Source organism: Malaclemys terrapin, chromosome 7, assembly GCF_027887155.1.
Source record: "Malaclemys terrapin pileata isolate rMalTer1 chromosome 7, rMalTer1.hap1, whole genome shotgun sequence".
NCBI lineage: Eukaryota > Metazoa > Chordata > Testudines > Emydidae > Malaclemys > Malaclemys terrapin.
Genome location: NC_071511.1, coordinates 79,179,580 through 79,206,129, shown reverse-complemented (window position 1 = coordinate 79,206,129; position 26,550 = coordinate 79,179,580). Strand labels below are relative to the sequence as shown.

Here is a 26,550-nt window from a genome sequence, read left to right as displayed (position 1 = left end):
ACTGGGCGTAATATTCCAGCTGAGGCTTCCCCAGTGCCAAGTAAAGCAGGACAATTACGTCCTGTGTCTTACATATGACACTCCTGTTAATACACCCCAGAATATTAGCCTTTTTTGCAACTGCATCATATAGTTGACTTGTTCAATCTGTGATCCACTATAACCCCTAGATCCTTGGCAGCAGTACTACCATTTAGCCAGTTATTCCCTGTTTTGTAGTTGTGCATTTGAGTTTTCCTTCTTATGTGAAATACTTTACACTTGTCCATATTGAATTTCATCTAGTTGATTTCCATTTCTCTTCATCTGGAAAAAGGATAGCTATGCTGTAGAGTTTCCAAAGTGACAAATGAGAATCTTGGAAGATTCCCAAAGTGGTGGGTGGAGGAGGGAGGGGGAAGAAGAGCAGAAAGACACTAAGTAATAAGGACGTGCAGAGGAAAAAAAATTATCGGGGGCTGTATGGAAGATTTGTAGCTATGAGAAATTCAGTCTGAAGCAAAAGCAAGACCCTCCTCTTTCACTAGAGTGTTTAGTAATCATATTTGACATGGGAAGAGAGAGGGAGTCCTTCCCAACAGAGAAATTGGCTTAAATCTGAGAATATTGCATGCATACCAGACTATATTGGGATGGTGTAGCTCTTTTAGTAAAGAAATTTCCCTGATTGCTGTACTGGGAACACCTTCTTCCTCACTTTCTAGTCGAATTTTCTTCATGGCAACCACCTGGCCTGTGGATTTGTGTCGACCCTTATATACAACACCATAGGTACCTGACCAAAAAAAAAAAAAAAAAAAAAAAAGTTGGCATACACTAAACCACACTGTGAACTTTTAAGAACAGATCAAGTCATGTTTAGTCATTTCAGATGAAACAAAGCTTTGTTCTATATAAAGAATCACTGCAGTGAAACCAGACACTTCAATCTGGATAAGGTTAGTATTTCATTTTATTCATTTTCTGTATCTACGCTATCAGTGATGTTTTATGTGCTGCATGCCAGAAATGGATAGTGCCATTAATGTTTGGGCAGCTGGGAAAGCCAGATTAAAACTTTGGGATTACTTCCACAAATCGAATTCTGAGCCATATAGAGAGTATTTAAATTTTAAGGAAGCTAGTTTGTTTTAAACTGGGATTTTTGTACTTTAGTTCATGATAAAGTTAGCTTTGTTACACTAAAATGAAAGTTGTACAAAGATATTGTTAAAAGGTGGCCTGTTTTCGTACTTTTCTTGAAGCATTTTTAGTTCTTTGCTTTTTAAATTGAGCTGATACACACGAAAGATTAAAGTTCTTTAACAGGAAAACAAACCCATATTTTTTTTAAAGATCTTTGTATACATGTAATACTTCAGAAGGCGCATAACTTCATACAGTACAGTATGTAAGTGTTTTACAACAGTGATTTCCCATAACAAGCAGATTTATAAAAGTGAATAGACTCTAGGTTTAGCCATTCTCTCTCATAAAGCCCGAGACAATTTGTTGCAAAGTCTCATTAGGCCAAAGAACTTGGTGCAAAATCTCAAGTCTACATAAAATCTGGAGTTTATGGAAAGACTGTACATAATCTTCTACTTTATAAAGTGATCCCTAACTGCGTAAACTAACTTTAATTAAAGCACAAAGAATGTGGATAATACCTGCACAGAGGAATTCAATACATAGCACAAAAGCGATCTTCTTCCACAGTAACATGCTTTGTGCGTGCATTACAAGAGACTAACGTTACTTCTGCACAGCAGTGCCATTGACTTAGCGTCTTCATAGTTAAATGAAAGATATCAGATCATACCACTTCCATGGGCAGGATGTAGTCCAGAGCCAGGATATCACAGAAACTGATACTACTTTTCTTCTACATGTGCCCCCAGAAGAGAATGTAAACAGGACACAACTGCTTTTATGCCACAGCACAATCTGTGGGACAACCAGTGCATCAAATTTTAAGGGAGCCAAAAGGTCTTGAACTGTAGAGGCAGACATCAAAGCCTACAGTCTATTCTCCCACTCTAAGGGTTAGGAGTGGAATACAATCGGAGATGCGCAGAGATAATCCTCAACATGAATGCAGGCAACTGACACCACAGGTAGGAGGTTGCACTTACTCCATTGGCACCATACCAAGATGCTTGAATGCACCTGTGCACTCATTTTGATGAGCCACAGAGTCATCTTGTCAGATCTCACTTTGTAGATCTATACAGACTCATCCAGGAGCTTAAGTGTACTAAGACTTTACATAGCAGCAGAATAAGCTTCCTTCAGTGTCTAACAAATTGATAAGTCAAATTACATAGTGCAAAGGATCATCAAAAAAGTGCTACTCACCTTCACCAATCTTCTCTATCTTTGTGTAGTCATCCATTGCTATTTGTTAGGACTAACCTTGAAATGGGGAGGTGGGAGGGGGGGAGAAGGGGGAAGAGACAACAAAACCAGAGGTAAGTAGCTGCTATCCTAAAGCAGAATACAAAGGGGCCATTGAATATATGGCTTGTCCCAGGACACCAATATACATTATATAGTGAGACATTATATTAGTTTGGGAAGGTTCTGAATGTGCACATGAGCTTTGTATCCTGCTTAAACTTGGATTCATCCAACTCAGTTATGACAAAGTAGCAGGGAAGACATTTCCCTTACTATTCACACCTCCACAACAAAGCAAAAAACCCCCAACCAGTGTTTATTCAGGGTTCCAACCACTCACAACAGCGTAAGGCTTTAGGATAGGTGGTGGAGGTGCATAACAGGGATGCAGTGATCTCGAGACAAGAAGTTACTGTTAAACAACTATAGTTCTTTGAGTGTTGCCTCTGCACATTCACACTTGAGAGCTGTGAGTTGGGAATTTTCTAGTTATGTCCACAGGGGTCAGTCACCCTTCCTCTCATATCATGGTCAGAAGATATAAATGGGAGAGTGGCTCCCCAACCACCCCATAGGGATGGTCTACACTGGGGGCAGAAGGGAGGGGTCGATGTAAGATACGCAACTTCAGCTACGGGAATAGTGTAGCTGAAGTCGACGTTATCTTATTTCGACTTACCTCAGGCCCTCACAGCGCGGGATCGACAGCTGCGGCTTCCCCATAGACTCCGCTCCCCCTGGTGGAGTTCCGGAGTCAACGGGAGTGCGTTCGGGGATTGATATATCGCGTCTCGTCTAGACGCAATATATCGATCCCCGATAGATTGATTACTACCTGCCGATTCGGCGGGTAGTCTGGACGTACCCTTAGTTTCTTTTGATTGCTGATATGAGGGCAGGCTTACACCACAAATGGAAATAGTCAGAGACGCCCTCAAAAAAGAAAAATTGCAGTTTTTGTATGTAAATAGTTAGTGGGGGGGGGGGGGGGGGGTCAATTTTTTCTTTATTTTTTTGCTTTGCATTTGACAGCACTTTACAGTGCTACCACCAAGGGCAGTGAAATGGTTGGACACCAGCAGGAGGAACAAACAATGAACAGGAAGGAGGCAGGAACCTCAACAGTAGGGAGGAGAGTGAAACAGATTTGGGAGTGAAGAGGGAATAATGGGAAGCATAGGAGAGGCTGCCCCAAGACTGCTCCCCACAACGCACTCACCCAATGGTCCTGTCTCCTTCTTTCCCAAACTCATCCAATTCACTCACAGTAAAGAACTTGTACTTCTATACTTTAATAATCTGACATTTACTCAATAGAGATATATGAATATTTTCTCTAATACACAGTAAAGTAAGGCCCTGAACATATTTGCTTTGAAAAGAACGTGTCACAACAGTAAAAACCTCAAGCACCACTACTGTCCTAGACTAAGGTGAAGGTAGAGGGGGAAGGATACTGGGATGAGTTTAAACACATGATGGGGATGTCACGTGTAATTTTCTGTACAACTTCTCAAACCATTTCATTTGACACTGCTAAGCAGAGACATTAAGTTTGGAAAGGATTTAATGTATCATTATTGGCATTTACAGTAACTCCTCACTTAAAGTCATCCCGGTTAACGTTGTTTTGTTGCTGATCAATTAGGGAACATGCTCATTTAAAATTGCGCAATACTCCCTTCTAACATTGTTTGGAAGCCACCTGCTTTGTCCACTGCTTGTAGGAAGGGCAGCCCATTGCAGCTCCCTGCTCCCCTAAGTTGCCTAGTGCCACCCAGCAAGCTCTCAATCAGCAGTTCAGCTGTCCCTCCCCCGACTGCCATGTGCTGCTCCTGCCCCCTGCCTTGGAGCTGCTCCCAGAGACTCCTGCTTGCTGTGCAGGGGGCAAAGCAGGAGGGCTAATGTCGGGGTGTCCCCTCCCCCCTGCTCCTGCACCCTGCTTACCCTTTCTCCATATAGAGCAAGGAGGGGACATGGACAGAGAGAGCTTGGGGCAGCAGCTGCTGTCTCAACTTCCTGATCCACTTAAAAAGACAATGCACTTAAGAGTGGGTCAGCTTACTTAAAGGGGCAGTGTGCATCTCTCTCTCTCCCACACACAAGGTGTGTGTCTCTCTGTCTGCTATGCTGTCTCCCCTCCCTCCTGATCCTGCTGCCTTGATGAGAGGCTACATTAACAACAATGTGTTAACCCTTGAGGGCTCAGCGGAGTGCTAGTTCAACATTTAGGGCATTCCCTAGAACTATCCCTCCCTCTTCCACCCTCTAACTTCACCACCTCAATCAAGCTTCACAATCATCATAGCTCTGAACAGTATTAAATTGTTAACACTTATACTGTGTGTATATCTATAGAATATATAGCTTTTTGTCTGGTGAAAAAAATTTCCCTGGAACCTAACCCCACCTATTTACAGTAATTCTTATGGGGAAATTGGATTTGCTTAACATCGTTTTGCTTAAAGTCACATTTTTCAGGAACATAACTACAACGTTAAGCAAGGAGTTACTGTACTTAATTTACTCTGATACAATTTTATAATGAAGTAAACAGTTAAATCTGTAGATGGGGAAGGAGAATCAGGCTCATGAGTGAGTACTGTTCAAACAACTTTACTACAACAATGAAATGAAGATTTTTTTCACACGGATGTGGTAATAGTACATCCTTAACACAAGTTATTTCAAGGGCTCTCAAATAAATTTCTACATAGTTTGACAGCCTCATTCTCTGAAGTCTTCTAGAGGAAGACTTTTTTTTTTTATTATTATTAGAATGTCTTGGGGTGGCTATGAGGTTGGTAACCTGATCACCCAACTCTTTAATTCAGGTGGTGGTGGTGGGTTTAAAAAGTAAGTAATACTGCCCAAAGACAATTTTACTACAAACACATGAGAACACAGTAAAAGAAAAACTCTTTGGGGCAGAGGCCTTTCCATCCTGTGTCTATATACCATGAATTCCTACAGTGTTTTTATACAAAGTTACCACATTAACATTCATATAGTGTTTTTAAATAATGTTTAAATTATTAGTTAGATTATAAAAACTGAAAGTGTTTGAAGATGCACTATCAATCTGACAGTTTAAAGCAGTCATTCCGATGCTATGTCTGCCCAGGAATCCTAATGCCAGTTTATGGTTTTATTTACATTTTCCTAATTTAACTCTTGCTCTTCTGTGCTGTTGTATTAGAAAAACACACCACACACAGGAAGTTTTCTAGGAGCAGGGAAAGAGTGAAGCTGACGATAAACAAATGCTCAAAGACAAACTAAAGTATTTCCCCTTTCTAATCTCTGTCAATTAACAGTATTTGGTCATTACTTTTTATCTACTAGCAGTGAGTTCAGACAGAAGTGTGTTAGTTTTAGGGTGCTCCACTTAGTGTCTGGTGTATTTGTCAGCGATTGTGGTGTTTGTTTACCTTCGCATGGTATGAGCTAGAGAGCTTAATTTTTTTGTTCAAAATATCCGTGCCTCGTTGGCCGGATGTGGTTACAAGTAAGGCCAGGGATTTAGCGTCTTTCAAAAGAAAGAGTGGATTTTAAAATTTTAAACACATCCCTACTGCTACATTTCGTTAATATGGGTGCATTTAACCTATGAAACGGAGGTGCAATTTACTCCTAATCTTATTAACAGTTCCCTCTGCCATTAGCCCCGGGCAGGCCGGACGCTGCAGAGCTACCAGAGGCCTGGGGTGAAACAGGAGGACACAGAGGCTGCCCTTGCCAGACAGCTGCCAGTGCCCATCGCCCTAGCAGCCGCCACCGGCTCTTTCGCTGCTTGCACGGAAATAAAGGGAGACGATTCCCTTCGCCCTTGCGCGGCCCAGCGCCAGCCACCCGCTCTCCAGCCCGCCATCCTGCCGGTGGGGCCGGGGCCCTTTCCTCACCCACTGCCCATCCCCCGCTCAGCACGGGGGGACCGATCCCCCGGATTCCTGCCCGTTTCCCGGCTAGAAACCCCCGCTCTCCTGCAAGCCCCCCCTGCCCAGAGGGCTCAGCAGGCGGAGAGGCGCCCGCCTCCCAAACACCCCCCGGTACAACCCCCCGCACCTCACCGGCCCGGACCCCGGCCCCACACCTCCACCCGACCCTGCACCGCACCTCACCTCACCTCACGCAGCGGGCCCCGGCTCGAGCAGCCGCTCGCTCGGTCGGTCACTCACCTCCCTCCCTTGCCGCAGGAACAACCCCACACAGCGAGGCTCGGAAAGAGGACGCTGCAAGCGCCTGTGCGGGGTCGATTCGAACTAACCGCGCCAAGCCGCCCCCGCTCCACCAATAGCGTCGCGCCGAGATATTCAAAGCGGCCAATCACCAGGCCCCCCTGGGCAGGCGCCAAACACAAGCTGAAAGGCGGTCTCCGGGAAGAAGCGCGGCTGGGCTCGTCAACCTGAAAATGCTTTTGAGCGTCCTACTGATTTCTAATACAAAGGCAAGGAGCAGGTATTGTAACGTGGGCGGGTCCTTTCAATACTCAAGAAAGTCTTATTGGTACTTCCACCAGCATTTACAGGTGCCAAGGCTCTTTGCTTTGGGCTTTATTTAAAGAGAGTCTTTAAAGTCTGCCCCTTCTGGGGTGAAGGATTTTCCTGGGTATTTCAATGAGACATTATCAATCTGCCTCATACTTTTTGTAATTTTTGTGAATGATCACAGCCCCCCACATCAGTCATAGGCCAGATAAATGCAACAAATTAGTAATGGAGATGCTACCTATATTCCCTGGACCCCTTCCTCTATCAGGCTCATTAGTGCAGGATCTGACACCTCCCAATCCGTGATCTTTGCAGCATCCCTAAAGTTGGTCAATATTGTCACTCAGTAAAATGCTTGCAGACTGTTTAGACTGATGCACCCATCTATGTGCGTTCCTTGAGACCATCCTTTGGCACATAGAATCATAGAACCATAAGGTCAGAAGGAGCTGCAAGGGTCATCATGCTGTAAAATGCTCAGAGAGATTAGAGAGGCTAGAAAAACAGAAAACCCAATAACAATGGTGCATTTCAACTATCTCCACATTGTCTGGGAACATGTGACCTCAGGACAGGATGCAGAGATTAAATTTCTAAACACCATTAATGACTACTTCTTGCAGCAGCTAGTCTTGGAACCTAAAAGGCAGAAGTGACTTGTGGGGTGGGTCATGTCCCCCCCCCCCCCCCATGCAATTTCTGCCAAGGTTTATATCCACTGGAGACATCTGACTCCTCCCCAGCTGGCTGCTATATGAAATGTATAGATAACTTCTCCCCTCCTCACACAGGCCTGGGCTGGGCAGACCTGCTGTGGAGCTCCCCCTGGGTGGGTAGGGCATTTGGCAGCTGGGCTCCAGGCTCACTTGCTGCTCTGGTCAGCATCCACAGCACCTCTCTCCCACTCACCTCCCCTGCACGCTGTTGGCTCCTGCCCCCTCCCACACGCACATAGCTGGTGCTAGCCCTCAGTGCCAAGCTCCTCATTTAGGCGTTTGCCCTGCGTCCCGACCCATGCTTGGTTGGGATGCAATTTGTCCCGATATTTTGCGACACTTTGCTTTTTTTTTTTTTTTTTTTTTTTTTTTGCTTCCCCCCCATGTGTCCCGATATTTTCTTCCTCTCATCTGGTCACCCTATCATTCCCATCTTCCCTGCACACAGATGGCTCCTGCCCTTCCCCCCAGTACATAGCTGGCTGTAGGAGTGCAGCTCACATCTGGTTCCCACATACAGCTGGCTTTGGCCCAGCTGCCTGCAGGCTCAGAGTGGTTCCCTCACAGCTACAGCCTCTCCCTGACCCTCATGCATGCAGCTCACTCTACGCTTTTACTGCCAGTTCCTACAGCTCCTGTCCCCCATGCTCTGTATAACACAGCTAGTGCTGAGCTCGCCACATTACTCAACAGCCGCTCCCCGCCTGCCTGCCCCAGAAAGCAACTCAGGTGCAGCAGCTCTCTCCCTTTTTCACATGTCTCCCCAGGCACTGGCTTCCTTACCTGCCCAGAGCAATCCCTGACACCAGCTACGCTGGAGACTGACGGGGTTGGTGCTGTGAGAGCCAGAGCTGCAGCAGGTCCTGTCAGCGTACGCTGCCGACGTGCTCCTCATGGTCCAGGACCCAGGTGACCTGGCATGGGTGGAGACTTGCCAAGCCATCTACTCGGTAGCCTCTTTGAGCTGGGTCAAGAACTCTGGCCTGGTGGTCAGGGATGGGTGGTAGGCGAGCTCCTTCCCACCCATGCTTCAGGCCATCTGGTGGCGCACAGGTCCGCTGCTCTATCTCGGTGTTTACTTACTTTTCTGCCACACATCCATCTCCGCTGGAGAACTGGCAAGGTTTAGAGGGTAGGGTGGCAGAGTGGCTCCGGAGATGGACAGGACTACTCTGGTGCCTCTCCCTCTGAGGGAGGGCACTGGTGTTCAATCAGCTAGTCCTGTCCATGCTCTGGCACCAGCTCAACACCCTGGTCCGGGTCCCGGCCCCGGGCTTCCTGGCCAGCCTCCGGACATTGATTCTGGAGTTCTTCTGGGTAGGAGTGCACTGGGTCTCTGCAGGGGTCTTCCACCTGCCCCTGGAGGAGGGAAGACCGAGCCTGAAGTGCCTGCGCACTCAGGTCCACATCTTTCGCTTCCAGGCCCTGCAGAGGCTCCTTTATGGTGCAAGTAGTCCGGCGTGGAGCATACTGGCGCACGCTTTCCTGTGCTGCTTCCGAGGGCTCCGATACAACTGGCAGCTCCTTTATCTCCATCCAAGAGGTCTTCAACGAGACCTGTCTGAGCTGCCAGTCTTCTACCAGGACCTCCTCCGGACCTGGAAACTGCTCTCTGTGACCAGGTCCGTGGCGGCCACTGAGGGTGGATCTCCTCGTGGAGCCCCTGCTACACAACCCCCAGCTCCATGCGCAGGTGGCGGAGTCGCCCTCGGTGTGCCAGAGGTTGGTCCTGGCAGAAGTCACCAGAGTCTGAGACCTCCTGGACTATGACTGGGGAGACTGGCTGGATCCCTTGATGTTTGCTCGGCGCATGCGGCTCTCCAGCCCTCGTACTTCCTGGCGCGTACTTTAGGAGGTTAGGGCTGCTTTACCGCCTACTGCTCGGGCTTTCCTCGACCAGGTCCTGCGGGAGGGCACGCTCCACCACCCTACACCCCAGACCCTCTGGACCTTTTCATCGGGTCCCTGCCCTGTGGACCTACCCAGCCATCCCACCCCTTTACTTTGAGCCAGCTGCATGAATTACAGCCAGTTTGCTTCCAGACCGCGCCAAGAAAACATTTGTACATGCTCGGGCTCCACACTCTTCATGTCCTCACCCTCGTGTCCTGCCCCGGCACAAAGTGGCGGAACCTCCTGCCACCTCTGGAGGGTGAGGAGTCCCAGTAGGCCAGCCTATATTCCAACTTGGTCCCAAGGTCCACTGGCAACATCAGCTGGGGGCTCCTTCACGGAGCCGTGAGCACGGGCGTGTACTTGGCGCAGTTCGCTCCCATCCCAGACACCTACCCCTTTTGTGGCACGAGGGAGAACCTGGCGCATGTATATCTGGAGTGCGCCAGGTTACAGCCCCTATTCCGGCTCCTCCTAGATATATTATTACGTTTTTGGTTGCACTTTTCCCTTCATCTTTTCATCTATGCGCTCCCTATCCATGGCCTCACAAAGTCGCAGGACCTCCTTGTCAACCTCCTCCTAGCCCTCGCCAAAATGGCCATCTACAAAACCAGGGAGAGGAGGTTGGCTGACGGGGTTTCCTGCAACTGTGGGGGCCTATTTCCGCTCCTCAGTCCGTTCACGCATCCAGACAGAGTTCCTCTGGGCGGTGTTGCTGGCTCTCTTGACAGCCTCGAGGATCAGTGGGCACTGTCCAGGGTTCTCTGCTCGGTGTCCCCATCAGTTTCCCTTCAATTAGCCCTCACTCCCGTTCCTGTTATATCTTTAGTTGTCCCCTGCAGTCATTTGGAATCCTGGACCTGTGGATCCTCCCCTTAGGCTGTGAGGAGGTCCTTTAGCAGTGGGCGGGCAGAAGCTTGCCCACTTCCTGGATCTCAACAGGACCAGCTGCAGCAGTCTTTCCCTTGGATCTTAAAGTCTGACACTTGTGCTGCCAACGAGGTAGTTTCCAAGTTTCACAGTTGGTTGTAAACCTCTAGGGCTGGAGTACTCATGGGGAAAAAAATTTGTGGGTGTTTAGCATCCACTGGCAGCCAAGCTCCCCCCTTGCCCCCTGTGCCTCCTGTCCGCCAGTGGCCCCGCCAATCAACTCCTCCTCCCTCCCAGCGCCTCCGGCATGCTGCGATCAGCTGGTTCAGTGGTGTGCAAGAGGTGCTGGGAGGGAGGGGAAGGAGTGGCAATGGGGCATGCTTGGGGGAGGGGGCAGTAGGGTGGGGCTTTGGGAGAAAGGATGGAGTGGGGGCAGGGCTGGGAGGCAGAGCAGGGGCAGGAAGAGGCAAGGACTGGACTTGGGGGAAGGGGTGGAGTTGAGGCAGGTCTGGGGCAGAGTGTGGGTTAAGCATCCCCCTCCCCCAGGTAGAGAGGCAGTTGGTCCCTATTCAGGAGTAGCTCTCTTTTAGAATAGTGTCCATCTGCTATTACAAAGTATTGTAAAACATTACATCAAAAGTACCTCTAGAAATCAGACCCCTTTGTCTCTTGAGTAGCTGCCCTGAACCCCACTGCATACCACCAGAATCTTTAAATTGTGCTCTCCCCCCATATCTGCAATTGCGAGTCCTCTCTGCTACAAGGGGTAAGGCAATTCTAGGTTTAGACCTAAATGGATCACAGGATCTGGTCCAAGAGGTTGAATATAGCTAAACCATAATTAAGTTTAACATTTTTGTAGGGGAGGAATACCAAAGAGACCCACCATGGTAGCATTTATACTTCAAAAAGAGCAACTACACAAAAATGAGGAGGCTAGTTAAATGGAAATTAAAAGGAACAGTCACAAGAGTGAAGTGCCTGGAAGGTGCATGGAAACTTTAAAAAAAACACCATAATAGAGGATCAAACTATATGCATACCCAAATAATAAGTAAATAAACAATAAGAAGATAAAAAAAACCCACCACCATGGCTAAACAACAGAATAAAAGAGGTAGTTAGAGACAAAAAGACATCCTTTCAAAATTGGAAGTCAAATCCTACTGAGGAAAATAGAAAGGAGCATAAATTCTGGCACCTGTCACATGTAAAAATAGAAATTAGGCCAAAAAAGAATGTGAAGATCAACTAGCAAAAGACACACAAACAACAGCAAAAAATATTTAAGTATGTCAGAAGCAGGATTGCCAAATAATCAGTGGGGCCACCCATTGATCAAGGTGCTAAAGGAGCATTCAAGGAAAACAAGGCTTTTGTGGAGAAGCTAAATGAATTCTTTGCATTAGTCTTTGCTGCAGAGGATGTGAGGGAGATTGCTACAGCTGAACCATTGTTTTTAGGTGACAAATCTGAGGAACAGTCCCAGATTGAGATGTCAATAGAGGAGGTTTTGGAACAAATTGATAAATTAAACAGTAATAGGTCACCAGGAGCAGATGATAATCACCCAAGAGTTCTGATGGAACACAAATATGAAATTACAGAACTACTAACTATGGTATGTAACCTATTGCTTAAATTTACCTCTGTATTACTGGTAGATAGCTAATGTGACACCAATTTTTTTAAAAAGGCTCCAGGGGTAATCTTGCCAATTACAGGCTGGTAAGCTTAACTTCAGTACCAGGTAAATTGGTTGAAACTATAGTAAAGAACTGAATGATCAGGCACATAAATGAGCATGATATGTTGGGGAAGAGTCAACATGGCTTTCTTAAAGGGAAATCATGTCTCACTAATCTACTACAATTCTTTGAGGGGGTCAACAAGAATGTGGACAAGGGTGATCCAGGGGATATAGTGTATTTGGACTCTCACAAAGCATTTCACAAGGTCCCTCACCCTCTTAATCAAGTAGAGAGTCATAGGATAAGTGGGAAGGTCCTCTCATGGTTCAGTAACTGGTTAAAAGATAGGAAACAAAGGTAGGAATAAATGGTCAGTTTTCACAGTGGAGAGAGGAAATAGCAGGGTCTCCGAAAGATCTATACTGATACCAGTGCTGTTCAACATATTCATAAATGATCTGAAAGAGGGGTAAACAGTGAGGTGGCAAAGTTTTTAGATGATCCAAAGATATTTAAGTCCAAAGCAGACTGCCAAGAGTTAAAGGGGTTTCACAAAACTAGGTGCCTGGGCAAGAAAATGGCAGATGAAATGTTGATAAATGCAAAATAATGCACACGAGAAAATATCATCCCAAGTATACATACAAAGTGATGGGGAATAAATTAGCTGTGATCATGCAAGAAAGATCTTGGAGTCATTGTGGATAGTTCTCTAAATACATCTGCTCAATGTGCAGTGGCAGTCAAAACCCCCCCCCCCAAAAATTAACAGTAAGTTCGGAACCATTAGGAAAGGGATAGATAATACAACAGAAAATATAATGCCACTATGTAAATCCTTGATACGCTCACACCTTGAATACTGCATGCAATTCTGGTTGTCTCATCTCAAAAAAGATGTACTGGAAAAGGTACAGAGAAGGGCAACAAAAATGATTAAGGGCATGGAACAGCTTCCATATGTGGAGAGATTAAAAAGAATGGGACTGCTCATCTTGGAAAAGAAATGATACATCCTGATATCTTGTGCCTTGGACAGTGGAGGGGAATAACCTCAAATTAAGTGCTGGCCAATGCAGCTGAATTCATAATCTGGTAAGTTTGAAGTTGCCCCACACAGTATCACTATTTTAGGGTATTGCAAGAAATTAGGATTTGATTCTTTCCATTGCCCTTCACTTGATGTAGTCACTTAGACCAGTGAAAAGTGGGTATAAATTGCTATAATTCGGAGTATATAATGTTAGCCCATTTTGCACTGGTGGAAATTACTACACAAGATGCAGAGCAATGGAGAATCTAGTCCTTGCTTTCAAAAAAGTCACGTCTTGAACCACTGGGAAAATTATAGGTCCTACACTTTTGGTTGTAGTGTGTAATATGAAGCAAAGTACTGTGGTCTACAAATTTTTCAGTTTCTCCATCTCCATCTCACCTGCTGTAATTTCAGTGAACTTCAGTCAGTCAGTTTCACTTCACCAATCATCTTTGCTGGTGGTGTAAATAGTGCTACAATGTAAGGGAGTGTGAAAATATTGTGTGCAGTAAACCAAAGTCAGGTGCCCAGATCAAAAACCTTTAACCCATACCTTATCTAAATGTGAAGACATAATAAACGTGCAATCAGTTTCCATAAGGCAGTGCAAATGGTTAAATGGATAACTGCTCAGATAACACAGTAGGCTATTTGCATGGTATGGTAGATATAGTCATATTGGGATTAAGCTAGGCTGTGTAGCTGCAGTTGCTCTTTTTAATCAAGTAAGCCTTTTAGATGTAGATATTAATACCTGCCAAAACATAAATTCGTAATTTCTTCTTTCAAGTGTGCTGATTTATAAAATACTGCTGGGACTCACTAAGACAGTTTTAAAGTTGATACAGTAAATAACGTGACTGTATAAAAGGTCACTGGCATACTTCGTTCCAATGGAGTCAGAGCCTATGCCTACATAACAGTTAAATAAGGTACTGTACAACTGTGCAAGACTAAAATCATTTAGTTCCTATGTTATCTTAATATATTGTGTGGTGGGGAATATAGCAAGAGCAATAGGGTAGTAGTTAGGATTTATGGATTTTATTATCGACGGACTCAACATATGGCCTTGGGATAAATTTATTTTAACTGATTCCCTAAAGGTACTTGTGACAGACTGTACCCCATGTTCACCCTTTTTACATGACTGATACATTTTGTGCAAAGTATGCCTTGTGAGTGATCATTTGAAAACTGCTAAACATTATTGTCCTGGTAAAATGTGCATGGCAACATTGTATGTAAAGTTATAAGATTTTACTGTATGACTTTACTGAGACATAATCCAAGTTTAGGAAAATAGGCACAAACCAGTTTTTCAGAGACAAAAGGCACAACCAGGTGTCGGCATAATCAAATGAACTGTCATGGATTATCACCTGTTAAATGGCCATTCTTTGGCAGGAAGAAGGGTCTCAGCGAGAACTTTACATATTAGCAATGAAACTGTTGGGGGTTCCTGGTTCCCCAGACCTCCTGTCACATAAACCCAAGCTGGAGATAATCCTCAAAGAGAAGGAAAATAGATAAAAATGAGAGAGGCCCACAAATCACCTCTCTCCCTTAATGGCAGTTACAATGTTTGAAAGACAAAGGAAGCATCATTGAATTGGAGGAGAGATCCTAGCTGGGAGGCTTTCCAGCCAGTAGAGACTCCAGAAAGAATATGGGTGAGAAAGACCTTTGCTTTGAATTCATTTTAGCTAGCTAAGTTAGGTATTAATTTGAGTCTTATTTTTCATTTTCTTTGTAACCAATTCTGACTTTTATGTCTTATTACTTATAACCCCTTAAAATCTTTCCTTCTGCAGTTAATAAACTTGTTTTATTGTGTGACCGGGGTCCCAGTGGGGGGCCAGCTGAAGTCACTCAATTAGAGTGAACTGCAAAGAATGGGGCAGATAATCTCCAAACCTGGTGGATATTTTCAATACTTAGCTTTACCAAGACAGCATAAAACAGCTTATTTATTACATCACTGGTTGCCCAGAAACGTGGTTTCCTTAAAGTAACCCAGCCTCAGGCCTCCATTCAGGTACCCAAGTCAAATATGATGAAGATTTCTGAAAATCTTCATTTAATCATATAAAAGAAAAGGTTCTATCAATCCCAAAGGATCTAACACATTACCTCCCAGGTTATTGAATATTCCAGATCTTACCCAAATACATGCATACAGCCAATTCTTAACTAAACTAACATTTAAAAAAAAAAAGAAAATAGTATGGCTAAAAGATCACTATATATACAGACATGCGTTCAATTCTTGAGGTTCAGATTCATAGCAGAGAGGGTAAGCTTTGTAGTTGCAAAGAGTTCTTTCAGACATATTTCATAGGTTATAGTCCAATGTTTATATTTCAGGGTGGTCCAATCAGAACTAGGATCTCAACTTGTGACTCAAGCTTCCCCCGATGAAGCTTAAGCAGATCTGAGATAAACAGGATCAGGACCCAAGGATCTTTTGTACAATTTCACGTCGTCTTTTACAAGTTGGAGTCCCTCAGGGAACAATAGGACCTCATTTCCTAAGCATCTTTGTTAATTGTTCACTCAGATTAACAGAAGGCAATTTATCCATTAGGCAGTCTATCACCAGTACTTAGCTATACAAATTAATATAAGACAATTGCCTGTTCCTCCGCCATTCGCTATACATTTCAAAGAGAGATGCATACATGTGATTATAATTCATTTAAATGCTAGGATGTTCTTTTGATCTCTGAATTATCAGAATACAGCATAGACAGGGACTTTTGATTACATTGTTGACCACTACCCATACATATGTAAATGCACAAAACCACAAACCATTATCTCTCCACATGTCTTTAAAGGTCAGCTATGGGTTAGTTAGCCTGTAAGCTGTTTAACCCTTTCTGGCCATAAGTTATATTTTTTTATAAGATTTGCTGCAATTATATAGCGGTGATAGCAACAATGGTTTGCATAATTATAGTTTAATCAGACGTCACATATTGATTTATCTAAACTAGTGTGTTTGGACTGAAGTATTCGAGAACCTCCATTTGAGGTAGCAGGGTTTGTGCATTTCATTTTCTATTAATGAAATGACTGACTTTCTATGAGCTTGTATTGTCCAGAAGGAGAGAGCTAGGCAGTACGGGATGCAGATTTCTGGGGGAAGGTCTGAGACTGCGAGTTTGCTGGTGTCATCCTGTATGTAATTCAGGAGTGGTTAGACATTATAGCTTGCATGTAAATTACTCCCAAAGGCTGTATGTGAGCAGTGTTAGGAGTTGTTGCTCTCACGAGTGAAGCAGCATAAAAGGTACCCCAAGTTGGAGAACTGAGGGGACACAGCTGTCCATCTGTCCAGATTGTACCCTGGGAAATGTCACAGTACCCATCTGTAAAATGGGTATAATACATACCTCAGTGAGTAGTTATGAGACTATTTTTAGAATGTATTTTGAGATCCTCAGATGAAAGATGACAAAAGTGAAAACTATTATTATTAAGGATGAATTTGACAAATGTTGCCATGTTCTTCGTATAGGACACCAGGAGTGCTGAATTTACAGAAATATTCCATAAGCGTAGTGTCAGAGCCCTTACCTAAAAAGCTGGACACCTATAGTCTATTTTCCAAACAAAAGCGTAGCTGAACATTATAGTCATTTATTCTGTAGTAGAATTATTTTGAGGGAAATGAGGCCATTCTGGATAGGTTGTTCAGAACTCCACTAGAGGGTAGTACAGACAAATGATAAATATGAATACAAAATTACATTTGTTTTTTATATTGAGTGGTGATGAAGCTGGCTTCAGACTCCTAAGTACACAACTTGCCTATTGGTAGTGTTGATAATTCTAAAATTACACTATCAAAGGCTGATGACTATGGATATTGTAACATTTTAAAGGAATACCAGCAACTTGAAAATACTATTTTCAAATATAAAGTTCTATTACTTAGAAACCTCAGTGAGAAATTCATTTTCAAGCAGGGTTTGCAATTCTCTAGTTCCTTTGCAGGTTTGCTGACACATCCTGGTGCTTGCACTTCAAATGCACCAGTACCGTGATGTCGTCAGGTCAATGTATTGCTCAGGAAGCCAAGTACCTTCTGTCCCATTAACTCTATAGGGAGAGTGTGAGGAGAGCAGTTACTCTAAGTTCTGCGCTAATGTCAGCGTGAATAAAGGTGTCAGATTATTGCTTTAACTCACTGTTAAATACCATTTTGGGGAGAAGGGCACACCTGTCTCCATAGCATTGAGTGGGGGTGGGTTGGCTTCCCTGCAACTGCAAAAGTATCTCCGACAGGTGATATTCTGAGGGGGTCTGCCAGTATCTCTCTGTGTGATCTTTTGAGATATCTCTGCTTCTCCTGGCTGATCCTCCCAAGTTTATTCTCAGTCAGCTCAATTCCTATGCCCTCCTCTCCAGTTAAGTCTATCTGTCCTTCAATTTTAGGACTTGCAATCTCTTGGCTGTTTTCTTGGAGACAGCCTAGTATAGGACTATCACCCCTTTGCTATCCCAGGTCTTTCTGTCTCCATTTCCTTCTCTGTATTCTCCCCTTTATAGCAGGTCTTGTTTTCTCTATTGGTTGCAGCTGTGGGTGCCTGCATCCATGATTGACAGCTCTGGCAGCTGCATGGGGGTGTGATCAAGCTGCTAGCTCGTAAATAGGAGAGACTCTCCTCCCCACTGTCTAGGCTCAGTATGGGGTTTGAAGACTCCCATTACATATCCTCCCCTGCAAGTCCAAGGCCCAGCCTTGGCTGGTGTAGGCTACTTCCCTGAACAGAAAATCAGGCTGCAATGCAAACTTCCTGTCCGGTGCTGCATCTGAAAGGCATATGGCTATAGCAACAGGTACCATCTCATGATCCTTGGATTTGTCTTTTATTTATTTTATTTAGTCAGCGCATGGGAGCATGATCAGTAACTAGTAAGAACTCATTTCCTAGGAGGTAGTACTGCAGGTTCTTTATTGCCCATTTGGCAGCCAAGTATTTTTTTTTTCTATCACTGAGTATATTTTCTTGTGGAGAAGAGTTTACAGCTATATACTGTCAGGTGTTCTTCTCCATCTATCTCTTGAGAAAGGACTACCCCCTAGTCAGGGCCGGCTCCAGGCACCAGCCTACCAAGCATGTGCTTGGGGCGGCACCTGGAGAGGGGCGGCGCTCAGCTGGGGAGAGCGGGGCCGCGGCCGGGCTCGCCGCCCTCCTCCCGGCGCTCCGGCCGGCCGGGGAGAGCGGGGCCCCGGCTGGACTCGCTGCCCTCCCCTGCCGTGCTCCCCGGTGGGGGGCGGCGGGAGGCTTTTTTGCCTGGGGCGGCAAAAAAGCCAGAGCCGGCCCTGCCCCTAGTACTACCTCCGATGTGTTTATCTGTAGTTTGAATTCCATTTTGAAATTTGAGCTATATAGCACTGTGTGTCTGCAAAGTATGGCCTTGAGTTTTTGAAGGCACTTTTGCTGGTGGGTGTTCACAGCACCCACCTAAGGGTGGTGTCCCTAGTTAGGTCAGTTAGCAGGGACACTATATGGTGGCAAAATGAGGTATGAACTGGTGGTAATAGCCAGCTAAGCCTAGAAAGGCACACATCTGCCTTTTGGTCATAGGGATCTTGTATGCCTGTAAAGCATGAACTAAGGGGCGGACTTGTCCTCCATTAACTCAGTGACCTAGGTAACAGGCTTCTTCCTTTCCAACTGCAGATTTAGCGGGCTTTGCTATTAACCCAGCTTCTCTGTGACTGGAGAACAGTAGCTAGATGAGAATCTCAATCCTTGTTATAGATAACTATGCTGTCCAAGTATGCAACTGCATATTGATTGTGCTATTGGAATAATCGGTTAATCAAATGTTGAAAAGTGGCTGCCACCCCATGTAACCCAAAGTGCATGGTCTTAAAATGAAATATGCTGAGTGGCATAGAAAAAGCTGTCTTCTCCTGGGAATATAGTGTTAAGGGGATCGGCCAACATCCTTTTGTCATATCCAAAGTGGTGATGTATTGGGATTCTCGCAGTTGGTCTAGGAGTTCATGGCATGGCTTGTGGCATGGGGTAGGCATCAAATTTAGAAACTGAGTTCATTTTTCTGAAATCGACACACAAACATTGTGAGCCATCCAGCTTTGGGACCAGCACAAAGTGTCCTCCGGTCCCTCTAGAATTCTTCTATTACCTTAAGTTCTAACATGGTCTTGATCTCTTTCTCGATGGCCCCCCTCAACTTGTTGGGGATTGGTCGGAGCCCTTCCCATGTTACCTTACAGGGTTCTGTGTTAGTGAGATACTGAGTCAAGAACACCTTCCTACAGAGAGCTGAGAATACTTGTGGGAAAGTGGTCACCAGTTGGAGTACCCATTCCATTTGCTTATGGTTTAAGTTTTCCAAGGGGTACTGGGCTTTCTTTTAGGCAGTCATTAACTTGGAGTCCTAGTACCAGTTCCTCAGGATATGGTGTGATGAAAAGGTTTTACCTGGCTTTTTCCAGGGCTTCAATAAGTTTATGTGGTAAATTTGTGGTTTGTTTTTCTTCCTTGGTTGTTTGATCAAGTAGTCCACAGTCCCCACTTTCTTTGCTGCCTCATAAGGGCCTTGCCACTTGGCTACTAACTTTGATTCCAAGCTTGGAAGAAGTAATGGGACTCTGATGCCTGGCTGAAAGACACGCATCCACACCCCTTTGTTATGCTATCATTATTGTTCCTGTGCTTCTTTGAAATTTTCTAGTGTATGCCCCCATAGCCTCCAGTCTCTTGCATAACTATAAAACATACTGCAATATGTTTTCAGCTTTCTGTGCTTGGCTTTCCCAGGTTTTCCATAATAGGTCGAGCATGGCCATTGGTTGTCATCCATATAGCAGTCTGAAGTGCGAAAATCCTGTTGAGTCTTGGGGCACCTCTGATGGCAAAGAGTAAGGCTGGGAGTAGTTGTTCCCAGTATCAGGGATCCTGGGCAATTAATCTCTTGAGTATCCTCTTGAGTGTCTGAATCTTTCTACTAGAGAATATATGGATGCGCATAATGTGTGTTTTTTTTTTTTTTTTAAATAGTTCCCAAACTTCTTTCATCAGCCAGGATGTGAAATTTGTCCCCTGGTCCGTCAGGACCTCTTTGGAAAATGCTACCCACACAAAGACCTTCAGCAGCTCGTTAATGATGATCTTAGCATTTGTAGACTGGAGTGGTATAGCTTCTGAGTATCTAGTGGCACAGTCCATGATGACTAGTATATGCTGAAGTCGAGAGGTGCTCTTCTCTAGGGGGCCTGTAACTTCAACTTCTTCAAAGGTAGCCTCCACCAAGGGGAGGGGTATTAGTGGAGCCCACAAGATTCCCTTAGAGGCCATTAATTGGCATTTGGGACATGATGCACAGACATTCTTGACTTCCTTTTGGCCAGGTATCTTTAAGAATAGGGCTAGGAGCCTAGACTGCGTCATGTCCTCCCCAAGACGTCCCCCACATGGGATTGCATGTGCCAGATGCAATCATTTGTGGCAATATACCCAAGGTACTAGCAGTTGTCAATATCTCGTGTGTCTGCTTGTCTTGGTCTACGCGATGTAGCAAGTCTGAATGAAAACAAACTCTTAATTCTCAGGTTTTTTAATGAACCAGAATTCTTGTTTTCCCTGCCACGCCACCCCTTCCAAACTAGTCTGGTTTCACTTCCCCTAACCTTTGTCTGTCTAGACTTAGCTTGTGAGGTCCTTAAGACAGGAACCATGCCCTCTTTTCTGTCTGGAAAGTGCCAGGAAAGTACCACACTCTGAGTATTACCATAAGCAAACTGTAAATATAGTAACACTGAGAGAAGATTGCATCACTGTCAAAAGTATCTGACGGGATAGTAAAAGGATCTAGCATTGAACTTGTTCACACCAGGTCCATGATTTGAAATAGAGGTTTAATTCCATTTTCTAAGTGTTTCATAAGATGGTAGACTGGCTGCTTCCATTAAATTCAACAGAAATACATATGTAAAATTTCTTGCAGCACCTTGGAAATTTAATATTAATTGCCATTTTGGTTACATAAATGGGAAATAGTAACATACTAAAATTGTGCACATCAAACTCCCATTAACTTTAGTGGAAAATTTGGGTGCACAAGGAATGCATGATCCAACCCATAATACCAATATCCAAATTATAGTATGGGAGTTGTATCTGTGGATAAGAATCCAATGTAATCCTCTGAACAACTCTCTTATTTTCTGACTAGAGGGCAGCTGCAAGAGTCAATATAGTCTTGTCTTTTATATATTAATTATATTCTCCTCAGCAATGGCATCTCTGTAAAGTAAAGAGAAAGTGTATTCTGTTCTTTGAATAATGATGTGGTTTAAACAAGTTTGATTCATTTATCAATACTAATTTGGGTATTTCAAATAGATTGTGTTCACTGTACTTAAAACAGGAGAGAAACACAACCAATTGCTTTTTCCCTTTAAAATAAGTTAGAAAGAGAAGAACACTGCTGTTAGTAAGTCATAATACCCTAAGTCTCTCCTACTGTATTTTTGTATGTCTATACATACTGCAGTGCAGCATCATAGCTGTACTGATACAGCTGTGCTCCTGCAGCGTGTGTGGTGAAGACGTGTGGTGCTCTGTGCTGATGGGAGAGAGCTCTCCCATTGGCATAAAAAAACCAGGAGAAGTTCTCCTGCTGATGTAGTGCTGTGCACAAGTATGCTTATGTCAGTGTAAATTATGTTGCTTGGGACGGGGGAGGGAATGGGGAATATTCATGCCCCTGAGTGACAGAAGTTTTGCTGACATAGACTGTAGTGTAGACAGAGCCTAACCTACATTTTAGGAAAGCAATATCATGTTACAGTGCTGGTGTCTCTTTAATGTATAGCTCAGGTATCACTTAATTGCTTAATTTAACCTATGAAGTGCCTCTGGCTATGAAGGGACAGTACCTGATATCAAATTTTGTTTTTCATGTATTGTACTAGCTTTTTCACAGCTTGCCAGTAAAACAAGAAAAAATAATCTATTTCCTGAAAAGGGTATGAAATTAAGCAAAAAGGATGGAAGCTGGAAAGAAGCAACTTTAGTCCCATGTCCTTAAATTTAAAATGTAATTTATAATGTTTTATAACTTATCCCAAACGGTTTGAATTTCAGATAGAAAGAGCATTGAGTAGTTCACTGTACATACTACACTGTACATTACACTGTGATTATAGTATATACCAGTTCTCAAACTGGGGGTCGTGAGGTTATTATATGGGGGGCACTCAGAGGCTTCCTATGTGAAAGGGGACACCAGTACAAAAGTTTGAAAACCACTAGTATATACCGGGCTAATCCAGGGAGAAGCCAGGCAATAACACAAGTAAATTAAAACTGATTAAAATACTACATACAAAGTCCTAATTTAAAATAAATTAAATGTGTATTAGAGGAAATGTTGTTTTTGCCTGCTTAGTTTATTCATGTATCTGTATCTCAAGGGTGAAATCTTGGCTCCATGGAGGTCAATGAAAGTTTTGCCAGCATAACGGCTTCTACACAAGTGCTTTTGCTGGCATTGCTATGTTGTAAAAAAAAATCACATCCCTACTGACATAGCTATGCTGGCAAAACTTTTAAGTAGAGACCTGGTCTTATTCTTGGGAGTTCAGGGTAAAAATTAAAGGGCAGATGTGGTGGACATAGGGTTAAGTGCAATTTTTTTTTTTTTTTTAAATAAAGTGCTGCGCTATAAACTCCTCTCCTTCTTTTAGGCAGGAATAACTCAGTAACCGTGCAGCATAGCTCCTATAATCGCAGGATTGGCTTTCCCTGCTTCTTTGACCTGCTCATCACTTCGTCTTATGTTTATACACCACACTCCGTGTGACAATGTTGTGTGGGATCAAATGCACTATGATAGCATGTATAAATCCCATACAGTGTTTGGCATAGCCTGGGTTAAATATTCCTTCATTGAAATAAGGGAAGTGAACTTTTCCTTCCCCCAAGGTACAGTTCCAGCTGCCAAGAATGGATGCATGTTTTTCCAGATGAGCCAACTGAGATATGAAAATCTATGGGATCTATGTAGCTGATTTGGATATAAGCAAACTTATACCCTGGTCTACTTATTGCTGGTTTAGCACATGTGGATCTGACAAAAATTGCAGAGTCCCGATGAACACTGCAGGTAAGATGGAAACAGGTTTTTCTGGTAAATCTGAAGAGATTATAACTTCTTTAATTTATTTATATAAATTATAAAGTTACTTTATTTCGTGATCTGAAAATAAGACCACTAAATCCTGAATGCTTTCATTTTGCACCTCTTTCCCTAAGTGTGATATTATTGTCCAATGATATACATGTACGATAGGGGTAAAGACGTGTGTGTGTGTGTGTGTGTGTGTGTGTGTGTGTGTAAGATTATTTTGGTGCTCATGAAAGACAGACACTAACAGTGATTTTTTTTTTTGAGGTGGAAAGACACTAATTTGACAATCTGGGACCTGGTCTACATTATGAACTTGTCGCTCAGGTATGTGGAAAAGTCACACTTGTGATGCAAAAACAACAAGGAGTCCGATGGCACCTTAAAGACTAACAGATTTATTTGGGCATAAGCTTTCGTGGGTAAAAAAACCCACTTCTCGTTTTTGTGGATACAGACTAACATGGATACCCCTCTGATACTTGTGATGCAGTTATACCGACTGAACTCCTGGTATAGACAGCACTATGTTGATGGTAGCTCTTCTCTTGTCAACATTGTTCTGGGGAGGTGAAGTACCTATGCTGATAGGAGAAGCTCTCCCATCTGGGTAGGTAGCATCTTCACTAAGCGCTACAGTGGCACGGCTGCAATGCTGTAAGTGTAGACAAGCTCTGAGACCACAATATATCAAGCTTACACAACTGAAAATAAGCGATGGACTAGAGTGCTAGTGTATACTCTAGTCTAGTACATGTGGATGCACTGTACTGGTGCTGTTTGTTACCATTGCAACCCTACCAGTCAATTACCAATGGTTCATTTCTGTAGTCTAGAGACAGCCTATATGTTTCATTACGGTTCAATACTGTTCATTTGGCTGGGTAGACAGGACCGGCAGTTAAAAAGAAAGCAGCCAAAAAACCCAGTTTCCCACACCCACTTCCACTTAGTGCTTAACTTTACATGCATCAGTAGCTTCACTGACTTAATGCATAAATGTCTTCAGGATTCTGGCCTAAGGTGGTGGAGGACTACTGAATTAGGTTATTTGTGACAAAATTCCACTGTAAATTAGTGCTTAATAAAGTAAACTGTTTATTTACACTCTGTATCACTGTTAATTCTTCTTAATAATTATTTGTATTACCAGAACACACAGGAGTCAGTCATGGATCAGGATCTTTCTGTGCTAGGAACTGTACAAACACAGAAGAAAAAGTTGGTGCCTATCCCAAAGAACTTAAAAATCTTTGGAACAAACCTGTAATACAACCCAGAAATGAATTGGAACACCAGAACCAAGTCTCTGAGAGGAACAAGAAAATGCAACAGACAAGATAGAGATCCAAATCCACAGCACAACTATTTTCAGTTGTAGCTTTTACAATACCTTGCATCGTCATACCCTACTTGTACATTATTATATATATTTGATTATGATGCAATACATTACTGAGTTTAATTTTTAAAAATCTCTTATTTGGAACTTTTAAAAGCATAATCATTCAAAACAACAACAAATTAAGTGAATGTTTTAAAACAGAGGCACCACTTTCGGTATGTAATTCTATGCTTTGTGCTTTATATCCTTTAATCTTGATAAACTTTTCCAGACCATGACTCAGACTACATCATACATATTATGAACAAATATCAGCTAATAATTTTGTACATAAACACTGGTTACTGACTAGATAGCAATACATTAGAATATATTAAATATTTTCACATTACTCTTCCAGCACTGTGAGCTTGAATTTTCTTTTACAGAAAATGTATTAATCACCATACTATTTATAATGGAAAATCAATAATCACTATTAAAAATAGTAAGGAGTAAATTTTCCCAAAGGAATTTTTTTTTTAAATGGGTTCAAGGTGTGCCCACAAAAGTTGCATCATGAAAACAGAACTATGGGTAGAATTGTGAATGCTTGCACCTGTAACTGCCTGGTTTGCTTTCATAATACAGTAATCCCAAGCAAAAAACTCGGATTTTCACTTGCAGCTCTTTTCCAGGTGCAAAAAAGGGGACTGTAAATTAAATTTTGTAGTCCGTTTGCAGCAACAAAAGGAAAACCGTCCATTTAAAAAATTGCCCTTAATAGCTTCTATTAACTAAGCAGATGCTTTTGTGGACTGTGCCTTCCCCCTCCATCCAGCAAAGAAAGTTGGTACATTGTAGCAGGGTTTTATTTCCATGTGCTTTTGTTTTTGACTTAACAGCCACTCTACCTCGGGTGACAATCAACAAAGAGAATTGAAACATTCTCTCCATTTCAAATGGCCAGGTGCAACTACTGCCACCCCCTGACTGTACGCCGGCGGCCTCCACATCACCGATTCGGGCTGCTTTCTGCCTGTCCGTAGGCAGAGCTGGGTGACCTACTGCCAGGTCTGCGCTGTGCAATGTACAGGGCTTTGTTTTGAAACCTCTCTTCGGAACAGTACCACAGCACGCCGCAGCTTACAGGGCTGGGACTGTCTTTTGAGTGGCCACTGAGCAAACAAGCCCGAGCCTTTGCTAACTTTCCCGCTTCTCTGCCTCTCCCATCCATTGCGGCTGGGTTGGCAATGGGCACATGCGATCGAGCCACCCTCTCTTCCCTCCGGCAGGAGCGTCTGGCTCCCGCCTCAGCCCGGCCGCGGCAGCGCTGCTGTTTGCGCCCCTCTGCTCAGCGCCTCTCTCCCGCGCAAACTTCCTGCGCCGCGCACCTTTCCCTCCCCCGAGCGCTTCACCTTTGCGCCGCGCGCCAAGCCGCGCCCAGCTTCCAGCAAGCGGGGCGGAGCCGGCCCCGTGCTCCGGAGCCTGGAAACTTACCGCGGGGGGCGCCTACCCCTGCAGGAGAGACGGGCCCAGGCGACGCGGCCGCGGTACCTGACCCTGCCGCTCCCCCTTCGCCTCGCAGGGGCGGTGACCTGGGGCAGCTCTCGCTCGCGGCGCGGCCCCAGCGGCAGCAAAGCCTGAGCCTGGGGAGCCAGCGGCGGAGTCCGAGGGACTGCGAAGTGGGAGCCACGCTGAGCAGGAGGGGAGGTGGGGAAAGCGCCTAGCAGCCCCCCCAACATGGCCTCCTCCTCTCCCCCAGGCGGGGCGAGCGGAGGCGTGGATCAGGTGAGCCCGCTGCCTTCTCGCCCCTGGCGCCTTTCCATCGCTCGCGGCCCCCCTTTTCGCTCCCTTCCTCGCTCTGTTCTGGGCGTGCGTCCCAGCCCCCCCGCTCGGAGCATTGCTGGGGCCGAGAGACTGCCGCACACCTGGCTGGCAGGGCCAGCCGGGGTCGCCGAGCAGAAGTGGG

The 26,550-nt window shown here is 44.4% G+C and overlaps 1 protein-coding gene and 1 long non-coding RNA gene across 7 annotated transcripts in view; one reads left to right on the top strand and one right to left on the bottom strand.

Moving 5' to 3' along the window:
* Window positions 1–26,167, bottom strand: part of CDK1 (cyclin dependent kinase 1) — a 33,982-nt gene extending 7,815 nt beyond the window's left edge. The window contains exons 1-3 of one of the 6 annotated variants that reach the window (XM_054035319.1): window positions 26,079–26,167; window positions 2,338–2,394; window positions 619–775 (exon numbers count right to left, since the gene is read on the bottom strand). In XM_054035319.1, coding sequence (XP_053891294.1) covers window positions 619–775; window positions 2,338–2,374 — 194 coding nt within the window. In that variant the 5' untranslated portion in view covers window positions 2,375–2,394; window positions 26,079–26,167. Of the gene's footprint in view, window positions 1–618; window positions 776–2,337; window positions 2,395–6,505; window positions 6,648–26,078 lie in introns of those variants that run through there. The other 5 variants (XM_054035320.1, XM_054035317.1, XM_054035322.1 and 2 more) reach the window with 5 other exon arrangements.
* Window positions 23,161–24,512, top strand: LOC128840844 (uncharacterized). Its single transcript, XR_008445719.1, has 3 exons — window positions 23,161–23,233; window positions 23,522–23,581; window positions 24,408–24,512. It is a non-coding gene; the product is annotated as an uncharacterized LOC128840844 (long non-coding RNA).
* Window positions 26,168–26,550: the final 383 nt, after the last annotated feature.